Source organism: Siniperca chuatsi, linkage group LG19 (genome assembly GCF_020085105.1).
Source record: "Siniperca chuatsi isolate FFG_IHB_CAS linkage group LG19, ASM2008510v1, whole genome shotgun sequence".
Taxonomy (NCBI): Eukaryota; Metazoa; Chordata; class Actinopteri; order Centrarchiformes; family Sinipercidae; genus Siniperca; species Siniperca chuatsi.
In genome coordinates this window covers 14271806-14286978 of record NC_058060.1, presented here as the reverse complement: position 1 = coordinate 14286978, position 15173 = coordinate 14271806, and the positions used below count along the sequence as shown (strand labels likewise).

The following is a 15173-nucleotide window of genomic DNA, read 5'->3' as shown; positions in this document are numbered from 1 at the left end:
ATCCATTTCTACTTTTGACTTTTTGAGTTGACACTTTCTTCACACACTTTTCTTCACTTTCATACTGATGTTCAAAATCTAATATATAACCCAAATTGTAACATCAATGCAAAAATAACATGACCTCAAAAATATTTAACCTTAAGCAAAAATTTAATTTAAGAGCTAGTCAGAATAATTAGTCAGAGTTTGTTTCTTCCTGATGAGTACAGTTTCTGTCTCATAAATGGACGCCTTTGTCCACTGTCATCCTGACTACTTCCTCCCTCCCCGTTTACATCTGTACATTTCGTGTGTGTGTGGCTGTTAGGGAGTGCTTTACATTATCTGTGTATGTGTAACAGAGTTTCAGTACTTTATGTGTGTAACCTGTAAGTGTGCATTTGTCCGAATGTCCGAGAGTCTTTCTTGTGAATGGTGTACCTGGCTATGACACACACGGTAAGGCGTATGAGTCATTATTTAAAGAGTGGAGAAGTTGGATGTTTGACTTGGCTTGTGTCATCAGAACACAGTATTCAGGTGGAGGTCGACCTGGGAAACAGATAAGTGGGTCTGAACAGGTGAATCCAGCTGAAAAATATAGAGATTTTCTAAGTAGAAAAAAGTACATGTTTACACGTGCGTGGCAGTGCGTGCTCTGTACCTGAGGATTACAACTTACATCATGACCCTGAGTGAGTCTCTTCACATCACACTTACATGAGGAACTATCTGATGAGCCACCTGTACATCCCACTAATGATGCTCCAGCCATTACAGGTCATTACTGTTTGATAGTTTATGGATGATAACACGCTTCTCCAGGACCACGACAGCAGAGAGGACTGATGACACTCTGGCAACAGCTCTGCAGGCTGGCTGGCCTTGGAGCAGTGCCAGTGTAACGACAATAAAGACATTGATATTGTTTTTTTCTCTGCCCAGACCTGACATCATCACTGATAATTGTCCCCTCATCAGTCAGCCATCTTGACATATACTTCCATATGTGTGTAAATCATTGCAGACATTAGAAGTAGCAGCAGGCAGCTGAGGCAGGATGTGTGGGTGGGGAGTGGGGCTGACCCCTGCCTCCGAGAGAGATGAAACTTCAGGTAATAGTAATGACTATCAAAGAGGTTGCATCTATCACTGTGGATTTTCATAAATCATTTTGTGAAATGTCAGAGCAGTGAAAAGGTTAGGCCCCTAGACTTGTGCGTATGTTTATGTGTGTGTTGCTCTGCCAAGGGCAAAGTGTATAAATATCACAAAACGTAAAAAGCTATACTTCAAGGACTGGCACTGAAATGCATTTTACAGAATTTCTCAGTCATGCTTTGGCTTGCATATTGTTGGCAAACACGTCAAATCTCAATCTCATACTAGGCAATAACTGATACTTTTGAGGTTAGGAATTCATGGTAGGAAAATAAAAAAAAAACCTCCTCACCTGGGAGCTGTAAAAACTAGTACGCAAACATTCTTAAATGATAAAACATTATCTCTGTTTTTTGCTATCTTGAGGTTCTAGACAGAGAGTGCAAGCAAAGAAACTATAAGCTATAACACAATAAGCCCGGTTGCCATAGATTTGACATAGCTTTGAGTTCTGCTGTGTTTATATGATGGCTAAGACTAAGATTTGACCTCTGAGTGCCCCACTTGAATACACAGACACACTGGTTACTCTGGGACCAGGAGGTCCTGTTGACACATGTCACTTGTTTGCTCTATCATTTGTTTTTGATCACTGTGTAACTATCTTTTAGGATCCTTTAACAAGCTTGTTTAGAGCCCAACCTGGTTTCACAACAGAGGCGGCAGAATGTATCAGTCGGAGAGTTAAAGCCTTTATAAAGGAAGAATTTTTATTGGTTGGCTGGATGTCTTTTCTGTTAATTTCTTGGTATATAGAAGATACGATGCTATGTGAGAGATACGTCACCTGATGAAGACTGCACTGCAGCGATCTACTGTGTCAAATGTGTCAAGTAATGTTATAGGGCTGCAACTAATGATTATTTTCATTATCAATTAATAACGGTGATCTTTTTTTTTATTAATTAATTAGCTGTTTGGTCTATCAGAAAATACTGAAAAATGTCCATCACAATTTCCTAGAGCCCAAGGTGACATCATCAAATGTCTTGTTTTTTCCAAACAGCAGTCTAAAACCAAAATATATTCAATTTGAGAGACGTGAGACAAGGAAAACCATCAAAATCCTCACATTTGAGAAGCTGGAACCCTAAAATTTGAACCAAAACAATGAAGTTATGGGCCGAAAAACCAAAACATTGAGCTGAAAGACGCTATTAAGCTTCGTAGAGCTGAGGGGAACTGCAGAGTGGGTTGATAATTCTCTGTGGGTTCGTCACTATGAGCGACCCCTCTCACATTACACATTTGATCCATTGTCGTTATAAAAATATTATTAGAAATATTATTATAGCCGTTTTAACTTCATGTAGTGCACTGGCACACTAAACAGCAAACACATCATCCACATTAATCTTGAAGGGAATAAAGAACTGATCTTTGTCCCCAGACCCAGCTGGCTCTTTTCCTTTCATACTGACCCAAACATATTTAGGGCACTTTTGATTTGAGGCGTTGGCAAAGTTCTAATTTGGCAGACAGGCTACATTCTCTGATCCCTGCTGATGGAGGCAACTGGCACAACATCAAGTCAGGTGAAAGAGTAACACAACCTGGCTTTTCTTCACTATAGCACTGGTTGAGCTGGGGACATACACTCTACCCGCACCTATTGCTTCCAATAGAAAATACTACATAAATACTGAATATGACATAAAGATTTTGGTGGCAAATATAAGCAAAAACTTTTCATTAAAACTTTTTTTTTTAACTGATCTGCACCTGACCCTTAAATTTCCATTAGAAGCATTATAAAAATTTTGCATTTTTGTATCAACTGCTCAATCTGTCAAAATTAGCCCTGGCTGAGTACTGCACTCTTCGTCTGGTGCTAGTTCTAGTTCCGTGGAACCACAGTGAAACGATAAACCATTTGTGGGCAGGCCCCAGTACAGCTCTTATTAAAGACCTCATTGTTGACTGTTTGTTGCAGGTCATTTTGTTTCACTACACTTGAAAGGGACGGTAAAAAACCCTGCAAGAAGATGTAGACCCGGCCTCCGTTTGAGCGTGAATACAGCCCCTTCACTTAGCACGAATAAGGGGATGGCTCTGTGTTTCTAGGTCACTGAGTGTCCCTGAAATGCACACCTCACTGTCCACAGGGAGGGAGGGAGGAACACAAACAGAACCCAACATTTGACAACATTACATTTGTATTTAATAGGGGGCTTAGGGATACACGCCCTGAAATTAAACACAGTTAACAGCTGAGTTTCAAAGTGGCACAGTGTGACCAAAATCTTTGATCTCACGCACATCCTGATGACTGTGTCTATCCGCCCCTCCCTCGCCGGTCTCTTCTGTCTATACCTCGTTAAATCAAATGGAAACGTCAAAAAAATTTAAAAAATGAAACAAAAACCTTGATCTTTCACTTTCACACAAGTCTTTCAGATCATCAAGAAGCCTTGATCTGTCACTGTCAGGCTCATCGGCCTCCACTATAAATGATCTCAATGACAGACTGCAGGACACTGTCACCCTTCAAGTGATAGCAAATCAGCCATCTTGGCTCTGTTTCCCCATGCCCTTCTGATCAGTACTGGGTAAAACTGAGGATGGCTATAGTGGAGAGATAACCTCAGCTGGGACATATATATTTATTCTTTTATTTATTTATTGTCATGCCAAGTGAAATACTGAGGACTTTGTGCTTCAAAAATATTAAGTCAACGATGAAGGTCATTGCAGATAGTAAAAATAACAGTGGAAGATGTAAACCAGGAAACAGATTTTTATTTTCATCAAGTTTAGACGTGTGTGAGCTTCTACTCGGTCTTTCAAATAAACAAACTTTTGAGAAAGATGAGAATTATGTCACACACAATGCTTCTTTTGTGTAATTTTCTTCATTTTTAAGAGTCCCAACTTTGCTCTTTTCTTCTTCTGGTGTTTGTACGGTATTTCAGTTTTACTATCCACTGCCTCAGGCTTTGTCTGCGTCTTTGGCTGCGGCATCTGGCTTCATACCTTGTGGCAATTTTCATCTGTAATACACACTCACCTGGCAGCAGGGGAATCTTCATTTAAGGTTTGTTATATACCTTCAATCATCTACATGAATGGCAGTTTAATTCATGTAATATATATCATGACTCTTGTCTTTCTGCTTTAGTTATTCACACTATGATAAGAGGGATGCAGCTGAGTTCTGTGCACAGTGACGACAAGTAGAAAGAGTTGACTTAGGTCAATCACTGTGCAAATTGCATTATCACAAATTTTAAACGGAGCACAAATGATTACTCCAGCCGCAACATCTTCAAATAATAATGAAGTCCTCATTTCTCTCTAAACAAAGAAAATTGCTATGACTGTTGTCTTTGTCAAATACAATGAACAAGACCATTCAGAGACATGAGCTGCCCTCCATACAGCAGCAAAACAATGTATTATGTGGGAAAGTACCACATTCTGGGATCTGGGGGCACAGTTTTGTATCTGTTTAGTAGACATGGAATGTAGATTATGTTTCATTGCAATCTTTCAGGCATTCTGATTACTGTGCTGGTCGATATGTGCGTGCCAAAGGGAAGGGGAAGCTCCCTGTATTAGTCTGTACTCTTCTTCTAGAAACCACAGAACAAAAATCACGACTCAAGAAGCTCTTAACAAAAAGAATAACGTTAACAAAAATAAATTTATTTAAGTTCAGGAAGACGTTTAACAAGGCACAATCATGGTTTTGCGTAACTATTTAAGATGTAGGCTATATATACATTTCACTTACTTAACAAAGCTTAATTAGTATATATCTGCAATTTTGAAACACTGTTGTAATGTGATCCGAGCTTGACAACATCAACATATCGATGAATCAGCGAGAAATATGGCAGTATTACATAACAGCCATTACAAGCCATTAGAGACGTAAAATAATTCTCTTGCAGATGTTGAGTGGAAAACTACTGACAGCTGTGAGGCAGGATAGAAAATATTTAACAATATTCATCATCAGCATTTATTGTTGTACCAAACGCTGCATTTTACCACAGTATATGTAATCACTAAAAGAGAGGAGCTCAGGTCAGGAATCCCAAAATGTGAAGATCAGCCATGTTAAGCAGGAAACTAATATCACTGAAGACAAACAAGCAGTGAGAACAAGCCACTGAAATGAACATGGCGCCCTGAATGTTTTATTTTGTTCAGACGCCGTTGGCACAGACTCGAAGGTTTTGATCCTTAACCGGTGTGACTGGGAAGAAGGTGACTGTCAGGATGGAGGTTTCCTAGGTTTCCTCATTTTCTTGAGCTTTTCTTGTCTCACCGTCTCACCTTCCAAAGAGGACAGCTCAGATATCCTGTGGATAAAAGAGCGAGAGGCTCCGACTATTGGGTCTGGATAGGACTGGCCTGTACGGCAAGAGGCGCGAGAGAGAGAGAGAGAGAGAGAGAGAGAGGGATGAATGGAAGGGGGAGGAGAAGAGATATTAGAGATCTATAATATGATACATACACTGAAAATAAAAAGTACAATATAAAGGGCATTTTCATGATGTTGGGTTGCAGCTCTGTTTGCACAATCTATATATTAGCTTAAAATTCCTCAAACTACACTGCTTCTTTTAAATCTAAATCTACATCATAAACACCTGTACGGGTTGAAGGTTGGATTCCCCTTTTTCACGTGCTACACAGACAGGGCGTTCTGACCTGACGTGTCAAAACCACAACAAATACCTGAGGACGGACAAACTGTGTACTTAAGTCTTAGCTTCAAAGCATCAAAACAACTCACTCTTTTGATTGTCTTTAACAGTCGGTAGGTTGTGGGTTGGATAATTCACCTTAGGCCTGCAGAGCAGAAGGAAAGCAGGAGAGGCATTGCTCTGAGAAATAATTGAGAGAACTATTGATTGGCTTGGTCTGATTTAGTTTATAAGCGCAAAATACCTGCTGAGCTTGCAGTTCTCAACTGAGAAGGTGTTTCTGCCGTTGAGGACTAAAGTGGAGGGGAAGAGGATGGCTGGACTTGTATTCAGATCATATCTTTCAGGGTAGCTGGAAGACAGAATTGAGGATGTTATGAACATATGAAACATAAGAGCTGCACACATGGCAGTCGGGATAAACCCTTTGTATTTGGTGTCTTTCTGTGTCGGCATTAGTCCAATTTTCTTTATATTTAGCTTTTACTCTCAATTCATGTGAAAAGACAAGGTATGTATGTTCTCATAAAAAATTTATTAAAGGCTTGTTAAGTGCTATGTGAAAGTGAAGGCAGCTTTCTGTCCATCTACAATAAGTCCCATCAAACTAAACGGTTCCCACAAATGGAGGACTAATAGTAATAAATGATTGTGATGTCATTATTGTGCAAAATAATAATGATTCAGTTTTATCTATACTCATGCACCCCATGCTGCCAGAATATTAAACATTAAAAGCAGTCAGCTTGAAATCTTCTGTTTGTGACAGATAAATTATGCGAGTCAAAATATTAATTGTATCTGGCTGCTTTTTTCTCATATTCTTGTCGTATATGAGACAGTGACTCAGTCTAATTACTGCAATCTGTGCAGCTGTCTCCAGAAATATGCTATTAAGAGTACAGCTACAACTGCTCGACTGAGTGACATTAATCCGCTGGTTACCCCAGGGTGAAGGGCCGCCCAGCATGGCTGTGGGAAATCTCCTTGGAGTGGCTGTAGGGATGCAGGTTGCCAGGTCTGTGCACATGGTAGTCTCTTGGCAGTGGAGGAATCACAGTTCTGGTCCTCTCTAACCTTGTACCTAAAGATAATTAGATTTAGCCGTTCAGAACTAACATCTGATATGAAGACAGTCATTTTCTAAACAGATATTCTAAAACTAAAAGGAATATGGCAAATCTCTTGCTTTCATAAATACTTTGCTCTCAATGTTACACTCGTGGTCACTGAAATGAGACCTGTGCTCATTATGTGTGATGACATCTCCACCTACTGGCTGTCAGGTTACAATCCAGGAACAAGCCTCAAATTCAGTCTATCCACTTTTAAAACCAGTTCAATTCTTAGGGGAAGATTGATCAACATATTTATAGAAAATATAAGGAATCTTATAAATCTACTTTCAACTGTAATAATGAAAGGGCAACTCCTATTCTGCAATTCTTACATTTCTTATCAAAAAGAAAGTGTCTCCCAGTGATGTCCTTCTCCAGGTCATTGTTGTCTGACTCCAGTTTGTCATCTTTGGCTAAGTTAGGTGACCTACACATAAATCGAAGAAAGAGAAATAAAAACCAGCCATACCAGCACACATGGATTTTAAAAAGGTGAACACCACCCTGAATAATGGCATATACAGTAATGATCCTACCATTTGTGTTCAAAGTAGCAATACCACAGTGTAGAAATACCGTCACAAGTAGTTCTGCATTCAAACATTTACTTAAAAGGTACAAAAGTTTTAGCATCAAAATATACTTAAAGCACAAAATACTCATTATGCAGAATGGCCCATTTCAGAATAAAATATATATTATTTTATTGAATTATAATTATAGATGCATTCATGTGTACATTAGGCTACTTTAATGTTGCAGCTGGTAAAGGTGGGGCTTATTTTTCACTATATATACCGCCAGTTAGCTTGTGAATTCCCTCTGAATTGTAGTCGAAAAGAAGTATAAAGTAGCATAAAATGGAAATACTCAAGTACAAGTACCTCAAAACTGTACTTAGGAACAGTTCTTATGTAAATGTAGCGTACTTAGTTCATTTCCACCACTTGTTTTATATTTTTTTGCACAGCCTACTGTCTAGTAGTTGAGTGACCCCCTACAGCCAGAAGCTAATAGGACTCATTGAGTCAGATCCATTAAAGGATCGATATTTTCAGCCGAAACGGGGTTTTTTGTGCTACATTGGCGTTCTGCTCCTGCAGAGAAAGAAACCATACACCAGACTCTAATCCAATGTTTGGATGCAGTACCGCGTTTACTGATGAAACCATTTACTGTATATTGTGGCATTTTTCTAGTTCTTGGCAAAATATTGACACAACTTACCCTCCAACTATGAAGCTGCTAACCAAGGCTTTCCAATCCTTGGACTCTACAAAAGAGATGAACGGTGTTCAGCAGTCATTCGAAATACCGTTAAGCTAGCTGCATCTGAATGAGTTCAGCAGATACGTGGAGCACGCTTACTCACTGCTCAAGGGTTGTATCACAGGAAATGTCCTCCTTAGATGATAATTTTGCCTGAGGGCTGCTTGTCTTCCACCTGCTCCCATCCCGAAGTTCCTGTATGCTGGATATCCAGCCGCATCAGGGCCGCGCTTGCTGCAATTTGAGCTTCCCTCTGATAATAAAACCTTTGCGGTGGGTAGCGATGCGTTAACCTGGAACGTCATCATGTTGGGGCAGCCATACAATTAAAGATATAAACTGGTTATACACCAACTATAGGACACATGTCCATTATAACGGTAAAGTACAAACTACTCATCCCCGAGCTGAAATGCTAGGCTGCAGCTCACTGTGGGAAACGCTACCTAGTCACAGCGTCGCCATGGAAACAGACTTCATGGAAACCGTTACTCATACCTTAAGTCTTCTTAACGTACAACAAAACGGAACGTGATAAAATGTTTAAATTCAGTCCAATACAAGATCCATCTCCATTTTTTTCTTTAATATTCCTTCTCATTTTGGGCGTCAATGATGGACTTTTACTGGGGGGGGGGCGCACAAACACCACTGCTAAAAAACAAATTGAATAAAGTTGAGTGGGGAAAATAAATACCTGCGCTAAATACCAGATTAAAAAGATGAAATGCTTGAAATGACATTAAATGGCACAATCACACAATGACAAAACAGTTATTTTTTTCCCCATGTTTTTATTGTACATTTTGAGTCCTTTGAAAACCTGAAAGACAAAAAAAACACATTGTTACAGAGGAGAAATAAACTTGATTTGTTACCAGGTACAAAACAATGTCAAACAGATTAAGCTAACAAGTACAGTGTTAATTCTATGCTTTTTCTAAAGTACTCATACAGACTGTTGAGCCCTTTATGAAAATAGTAAGGGATCTTTTGTAATAAAATCAATCTTCCCTGTGTCTTGCACAGAATGAAGAATCTGTATTGAATTATTTGAAGATTAAAGGCTAAGATGTGGTTTCAGACATAGTTGGCTTATTGTCAGTTGGTTTTCACCATAGTCGATAAGATGGGGAAAAAAGATTATGCATCATTAACCACACCTAATTAGCTATGTATACTTTAGATCTGCAGTGTATTTAGAACTCACCATAACTTTAGTTCATCCTCCTGATCATTCTGTTGATCTGATCCTCCCTGTTGCCAGCATCTCCTCCCTCCACAAAGTGTGTGGTCTTCTTGTTCATACCACCACGGGGTGATGACAGCTTGAAGGGCCACAGGAAGTTGTTGGCAGGCTTGAAGTTCTTTCCAACTGTGTAAATCTCATGGATGAGGTCCTCAACACAGATGATGCCATATTTGCCTGCAAATAGTGTACTTTTATTTAATGAGAATTCAGTGAGAGTTGACATGTCAAATGTTATTACCAACTGAGAAAACCCAGGTCAGAAACTGCATATTTTGGACTTTTCTGATTAGCAAAATGATTTACCATTTTTTTTCTTAACGCAGACTGGAAGAGTTTATTGTATACTAACATTTCAGATTTCTGCCAAGTTACCATATAATGCAAGTTTACCAGACGCTTAAAGCTCAACATACGACATTTTACTTTGTGACACAACGTTCCAATAAGGTTGAACTCTAATCAGCAAGGGTAAAAGTCTCCTATTAATAACTAAAATTACATCCTTATGGCAAAGTAACTGTTAGTCTGGCATGTGGTTTCAGACACAACTGGCTTAGTTTTCAGTTTTTTTTCACCAAAGTCGATAAGACGGGGAAAAAAGTGTGCATCACGAACCACATGTAGCACAATGCCTTAATCTAACAGTACATTACAATGTTACCAAATAATACTCCCTCCGGAGGAATAACAATCATGTTAATCTTAATTGTTCACAAGTTACATGAGGTTCTTCTAGAACAATCTTCACCTCATTTATGCACCTGTATACTGTGCTATATACAAACAATTTGTTTTTGTTTTAAGTAAAAAAAAAAAAACAATTTTTTAATTTTAATTTTTTTTTTTAAAGTTATACGTTGCCATACCCAGGGCCTTCTCCACCAGAGCGTTGTCTGTGAGGGCAATGCGCTGTTTCCTCATTCTGCCATGGCCACGTTTGTAGATGAGCTCACGCACAGACTTCAGGTTGGGGTATCTGGGGGAACAACAGGTCATAAGGTTATGAAGAAAAGAGCTCAAATCAGTTCTGAGCAATGTAGTTCACAGCAACATGGGAAGATCTACGTATGGGTTATATCAGAATTTATAATTTGATTTCCATCTCCTAAAATTTTATCATTTACTTCAACTATGTTATAACCGGCTTCCAAAAAGACTTAACCTACATGAAAAAGTGTACAGGATGTTTCAAAAATGTTGAGCATTGATGTTGTGTAGCCATATAATTTGAGAGTTCTTCCACAGCATTCAGTTAAGAGGTTGTGACCAGAGGTGCAACATGCGTGAAGATTTCAACCCCTAAAGAGCAGTGCAGCAGCAGTTTTCTGTGACTGAACACACAGACAGCAGATGAGCAACAATAACTGATAGAGCAACTAGTGTTTCACCTCACTACATTCAAGTGTCACTGACCAGCTACTATTAACAAGGATATTTACTGAAATTATATGGTATTAGCATTGTCACTCAGATGTAGCCAGACAAACCCAATCAACATTTCAATGGCAGTATGAGAAGCATGTCCAACCAGCTGCGCTTAATGTTTCACCACACTCAAGCAGAGACTGGATATAATGGTATAAATCTTAAAGAGTTGAAAACCTTATAAAAAGGTGGCTAAAAAATAAAGCAAACACTGGACATTTGAGGTTGGACACAGGTGATTGTAAGGTGTTCTTGTACAAAGCAATGTGCACATCTAAAAGCACTATGAAGCTTTGTTTCTTTAGTAAAGGTTGGGTAATTTCATCTTTTACAGTACTACTCAGCAGTGTCAAACATCCAGATCAGAAAGCTATATCTTTGTGTAGCCATGCTTTCCACCTCCTGCAATTAAGTTTGACATTAGGCCTACTGTTTAACAGTACTTATTCCCTGACATTTGAGATCAAGATAACAGCCAAGAACAGCCACATTAAGTGCATTAAATACCAGGTTACCATAATATTTACTGGGGGGTTGAGATAAGACTTCTTTAAAGAAGGAAGACAACATAAAGAACAAGAGTGTCATCATTGTCGCCAACTGGAGAATTGTTAGTCTTTGTTAAAACTTTCCATTTCTCCACTATCAAGACATTCTCACAGCTAGAGATGTCTGTATGTTAATCCAAACCAAGCAGAGCAATTTAACATTTTCTCAAAATACAGATGTGTAGCTAAATACTGAACACTGTCTGGCACCTATAAGTTTCATGGAATGTGGTTTCAGACAAAACTGGCTTAGTTTCAGTCCGTATTCACCATGGTCGATAAGATGGGGAAAAAAGTTCAGCATCATCAACCACATTCCAGAAATAAAACATTTGTCACTAGTGTCAGTGTTAATATCAGTACACCACGACTAACAGTACTGTTTATAAGTCCCAAATGTTCAGCATGGACCACAATGGGAATACACTTATTTTTTGGTTACTCTTGCCTCCATCGTGAGGTCAACGTCAAATTCGAGTGATGACAGCCTTACCCCCAAGCAATGTATGGCTCAGCAATCCTGAGCATGTTGATTGAAGCCTTGTTCAGCTTGACAAACACACCATTGAAGATCTGGCGCAGACGAAGCAGCTGCAGAACTTTGCGGACCTTGGGGCTGACACCATTGATACTGGAAAACAAATGAAGACAATGATTATCATATAGGTTAGCATCAGTATACAGCTTACTCGCTGATTCTACCAATTGTGGTTTCAGAAATAATTGGCTTATTTTGCATATTGGTATCACCATAGTCGATAAGTCGGGGAAAGAGAGTACATCATTAACCACGCAACTAACAAAGCATTTACAGACCAACCAAATTTAATCAAGTACATTTACATGGATTGCTATATTCACCACATTTAAGCATTACTGAATTAAAGTGCCTTGTAAACAGCAGCTCCCCTCAATCCCAACTAATTATTTACATTAAATGACAATATAAGTGCTTGACAAGCAGAAGCAATAAGTTTGGAATGAGGTTTCAAGATTGACCACTAGAGAAAACCTGCAGCAACATGGAAAGGGCATTTTCAATCATTAAGTAAGCAACACTGCATAGCATGTGAGCAGGAACGTGAAGTCGTTTAACCAATCCATATCCACAACTTGGCATAGTATCTTGTTAGAAGTCTAGCAATCCATGTTAATGTCATTGACAAGGTTTTGTCTGACAACCAGGACCATTTCAACCCAAGATAGTAGACACTACTCACCCTCTGATCCTGATGACAAAGGCCAGTTTGGGCTCTGCAGGCACATAGAAGTTTCCCACTTTGCGAGCAGTACGGCCCAGGCGGATTTCACGCCTGTACATCTGCCTGTACTCCTTGTGGTACTGTTCAGCCCTCTTGTAGATTAGGTGCCTGGTCACTTTGCGGGCCTGAGAAAACAATACATGTTCATTCAGTGCAACAATTACAGACCCTACTGATATGGCTCAGCCGCACACTGACACTTACATGTGTTAAATCAGTTCTTTAAACGGGCTATTATACAAGCATGCAACTTACCTTTTTCTCAGCCAGCAGCTTCTTGACGCGTATGGCCTTCATGGTGGCGAAGGCCTTTCGCCTTTTCAAAAGGCTCTCAGGGACCGCCGGAACTTTTTTTCTGTTAAAGAGATACAAAACAGGACCAAATTATAAACATACTGACCATATGGTCTATGCTTATATTAGCTAATTTGCTACACTGAAACATCTCATTGCCGCTGGTAACGTTAGCTGCTAGCTTGCTAACATGTCATTTACCGGCTTCCATACAGGATGATTGTCTTTTTAACGCTAGACTACGTGTCCAGGAAGCATAAACAGTAGCATAAAAAGTCGACGACATATTCTAAATATTAATTCTTAACTTTGTTCCCCCTTATAGCACATAAACTAGCTACTTCTTGAGTGCATCGAGGCTGAAGAGACAGCCATGTTGTACTACTACCACGGCTACACTTAAGTCTCTACAAAGTGATCATAACAACAATAAGAATGCCTATAGTTAACAATACTATTAAGACTATGACGTATGCAAACTAAACAATCTATCCTGGATGTAAAATTAACAAAGATGGTTATTTTAACACTGGATGCGTTTAGATTTTAATACTGCAGCAAACACTCACTCTGCGTCCGCCATTGCGTCCACCGAGAAAGAGAAATTTTCTTTTGCGCATGTGCAGGTTAAAGGATTTAGGACCGCAACGGACTGTCCTTCCAGCTGCCTGACTTGTAAATGTCCACCGGCAACAAGTCGCTAGAGTGCTCTCTTGTAATACTGTTAGTTGAATGACCCCTAAATTTACGTTGTCATATCTCGGTACATTTTTCTTTTGTTTTATTTGTATAGTCGTATACGTACGTATAAGTACATCGTACTTATAAGTCGTATAAGTTCATCAACAAATTATTGAAGCTAACGTTAAGCTAACTTTAAAATGTTCATTCTGTCATCCATTAACTGTTACCATATTTTCGGCACAAATGTGTAATTGTTATGAAATAAGAAATAGTCTACTGTACATTTGTGACGTTAACTTACCATTCCAATTTCCATGCCACAGGTGGATGGTTATGCACTCGCTGACCCGGCAGAGGGAGCAAACACTTAATTTTGCAGACCAGGATTACAGAACGTGAAGGGTCACGTTTCCTTTGCTGAACCTGTCCGCTGGATCCTGGATCTCCTTCAGGTTGTAAAACACAGACAGTGTGATTCACATCAAGGTTATGAAAACAAGAAACAATATGTTGTAGGCTGACTTTAAAGGCCATATTGAATTCAAAGACCAAATGCATCTGTTAAAGATTCACATTCAATTTGATTCAAAGGTGATGCCCAAGTACAGTTTTCTATTTAAATTATGAGTTACTTTATAGCTTACTTTTCTCTTCTTTGCAAAATCTAATGCAGATGTTTTTATATGCAAAATAAATTATTTTGCATGAAAAGCATATGTAAATAGCTAAATAGCATGGAGAGACAATATATTAAAATAATCAACAGTAATACCCGTCAATAATTTATTGCTCTGTAAGGGACCTTCGGAATAAGTTGGCCTACTTTTACTTTAAATACTATATGTTGCTGTTAATACTCAGGCGCCTTTTCTGAAGCAATGACTTTCACTGAATGCAATATTCACATTTTGGTATTACATTAGGATCTGAAAATTCTTCCACCAGTGGTTTGGCCTCCAGACACGCCCACCAAACAGCGGCAAACTCCTCTCAAAGGCTGCTGCAAGACGTTACACAACGTCGTAAGCCTGCGTTAAATAAGGAAAGATGTTGCAAACGTTTCCACATTGAACGCACCCCCAGATGCGCCTGTTGTTCTTATGAAATGCATATCTGTCTGTAGGCCATCATAATTACCTTCAAGTTTGAGAGAAAAATAATATAGGTCTATGCCTAACATATGGATTTCTATTGCCGAACCTTTTTTTTTTTACCTCTGGCTGTCTGCGTAGCCTACCTTATCGCTCCACTTTCACTTTCCGCAATGAACAGATCGCAATGGATCATTGCCAGTAAATTGCTGTGATAAGATGTATTAGACTACAGACTTCTGATTTAAATTTCAGTATTGCGTTCAAATCAAAAACTGCTCAAATGACATAAGGTCGGGATATTCTTTAAGAAACAACGATGGTTTAGCTTTTTCCATGTATGGATGGACACTGACCTGGACTTGTAGAATATGGCCTGATATGTAAACGTTTGAAATCTGAATTTCTTGTTGGTATCAGTATATTCAATGT

The 15173-nt window shown here is 39.0% G+C and overlaps 2 protein-coding genes and 3 non-coding genes across 5 annotated transcripts; all 5 read right to left on the bottom strand.

The window, feature by feature from the left end:
- Nucleotides 1–4767: 4767 nt before the first annotated feature.
- si:ch211-171b20.3 lies at nt 4768–8812 on the bottom strand. The gene is made up of 7 exons (XM_044177337.1): nt 8289–8812; nt 8144–8189; nt 7249–7343; nt 6744–6882; nt 6043–6150; nt 5888–5943; nt 4768–5502 (listed from the first exon to the last, which is right to left on the bottom strand). Exons 1-7 carry the CDS (start codon nt 8491–8493, stop codon nt 5363–5365), a joined length of 789 nt encoding a protein of 262 aa, XP_044033272.1. The 5' UTR covers nt 8494–8812; the 3' UTR covers nt 4768–5362.
- A 147-nt stretch (nt 8813–8959) lies between these two features.
- rpl7 (ribosomal protein L7) lies at nt 8960–13599 on the bottom strand. The gene is made up of 7 exons (XM_044177338.1): nt 13536–13599; nt 12928–13027; nt 12631–12797; nt 11904–12041; nt 10304–10413; nt 9396–9611; nt 8960–9008 (listed from the first exon to the last, which is right to left on the bottom strand). Exons 1-6 carry the CDS (start codon nt 13547–13549, stop codon nt 9403–9405), a joined length of 738 nt encoding a protein of 245 aa, XP_044033273.1. The 5' UTR covers nt 13550–13599; the 3' UTR covers nt 8960–9008; nt 9396–9402.
- On the bottom strand, nt 9257–9349 carry LOC122867096. Its single transcript, XR_006375861.1, has one exon. It is a non-coding gene; the product is annotated as a small nucleolar SNORD12/SNORD106 (small nucleolar RNA).
- Nucleotides 9967–10058, bottom strand: LOC122867097. The gene has a single exon (XR_006375862.1). It is a non-coding gene; the product is annotated as a small nucleolar SNORD12/SNORD106 (small nucleolar RNA).
- LOC122867095 lies at nt 11636–11727 on the bottom strand. The gene has a single exon (XR_006375860.1). It is a non-coding gene; the product is annotated as a small nucleolar SNORD12/SNORD106 (small nucleolar RNA).
- Nucleotides 13600–15173: the final 1574 nt, after the last annotated feature.

What these genes read in the sequence shown, in the direction of transcription:
- si:ch211-171b20.3 (XM_044177337.1), bottom strand. Translation starts at nt 8,493, where the DNA reads ATGATGACGTTCCAGGTTAACGCATCGCTACCCACCGCAAAGGTTTTA. An exon ending in AGCAGCTTCATAGTTGGAGG is followed by an intron (nt 7,344 to 8,143) that starts GTAAGTTGTGTC and finishes ATTTATGTGTAG; the next exon opens with GTCACCTAACTTAGCCAAAG. An exon ending in GGGCGGCCCTTCACCCTGGG is followed by an intron (nt 6,151 to 6,743) that starts GTAACCAGCGGA and finishes TCTGTCTTCCAG; the next exon opens with CTACCCTGAAAGATATGATC.
- rpl7 (XM_044177338.1), bottom strand. An exon ending in GAGCCATACATTGCTTGGGG is followed by an intron (nt 10,414 to 11,903) that starts GTAAGGCTGTCA and finishes TTGTTCCCCCAG; the next exon opens with ATACCCCAACCTGAAGTCTG. An exon ending in TCTGGTGGAGAAGGCCCTGG is followed by an intron (nt 9,612 to 10,303) that starts GTATGGCAACGT and finishes CACTATTTGCAG; the next exon opens with GCAAATATGGCATCATCTGT.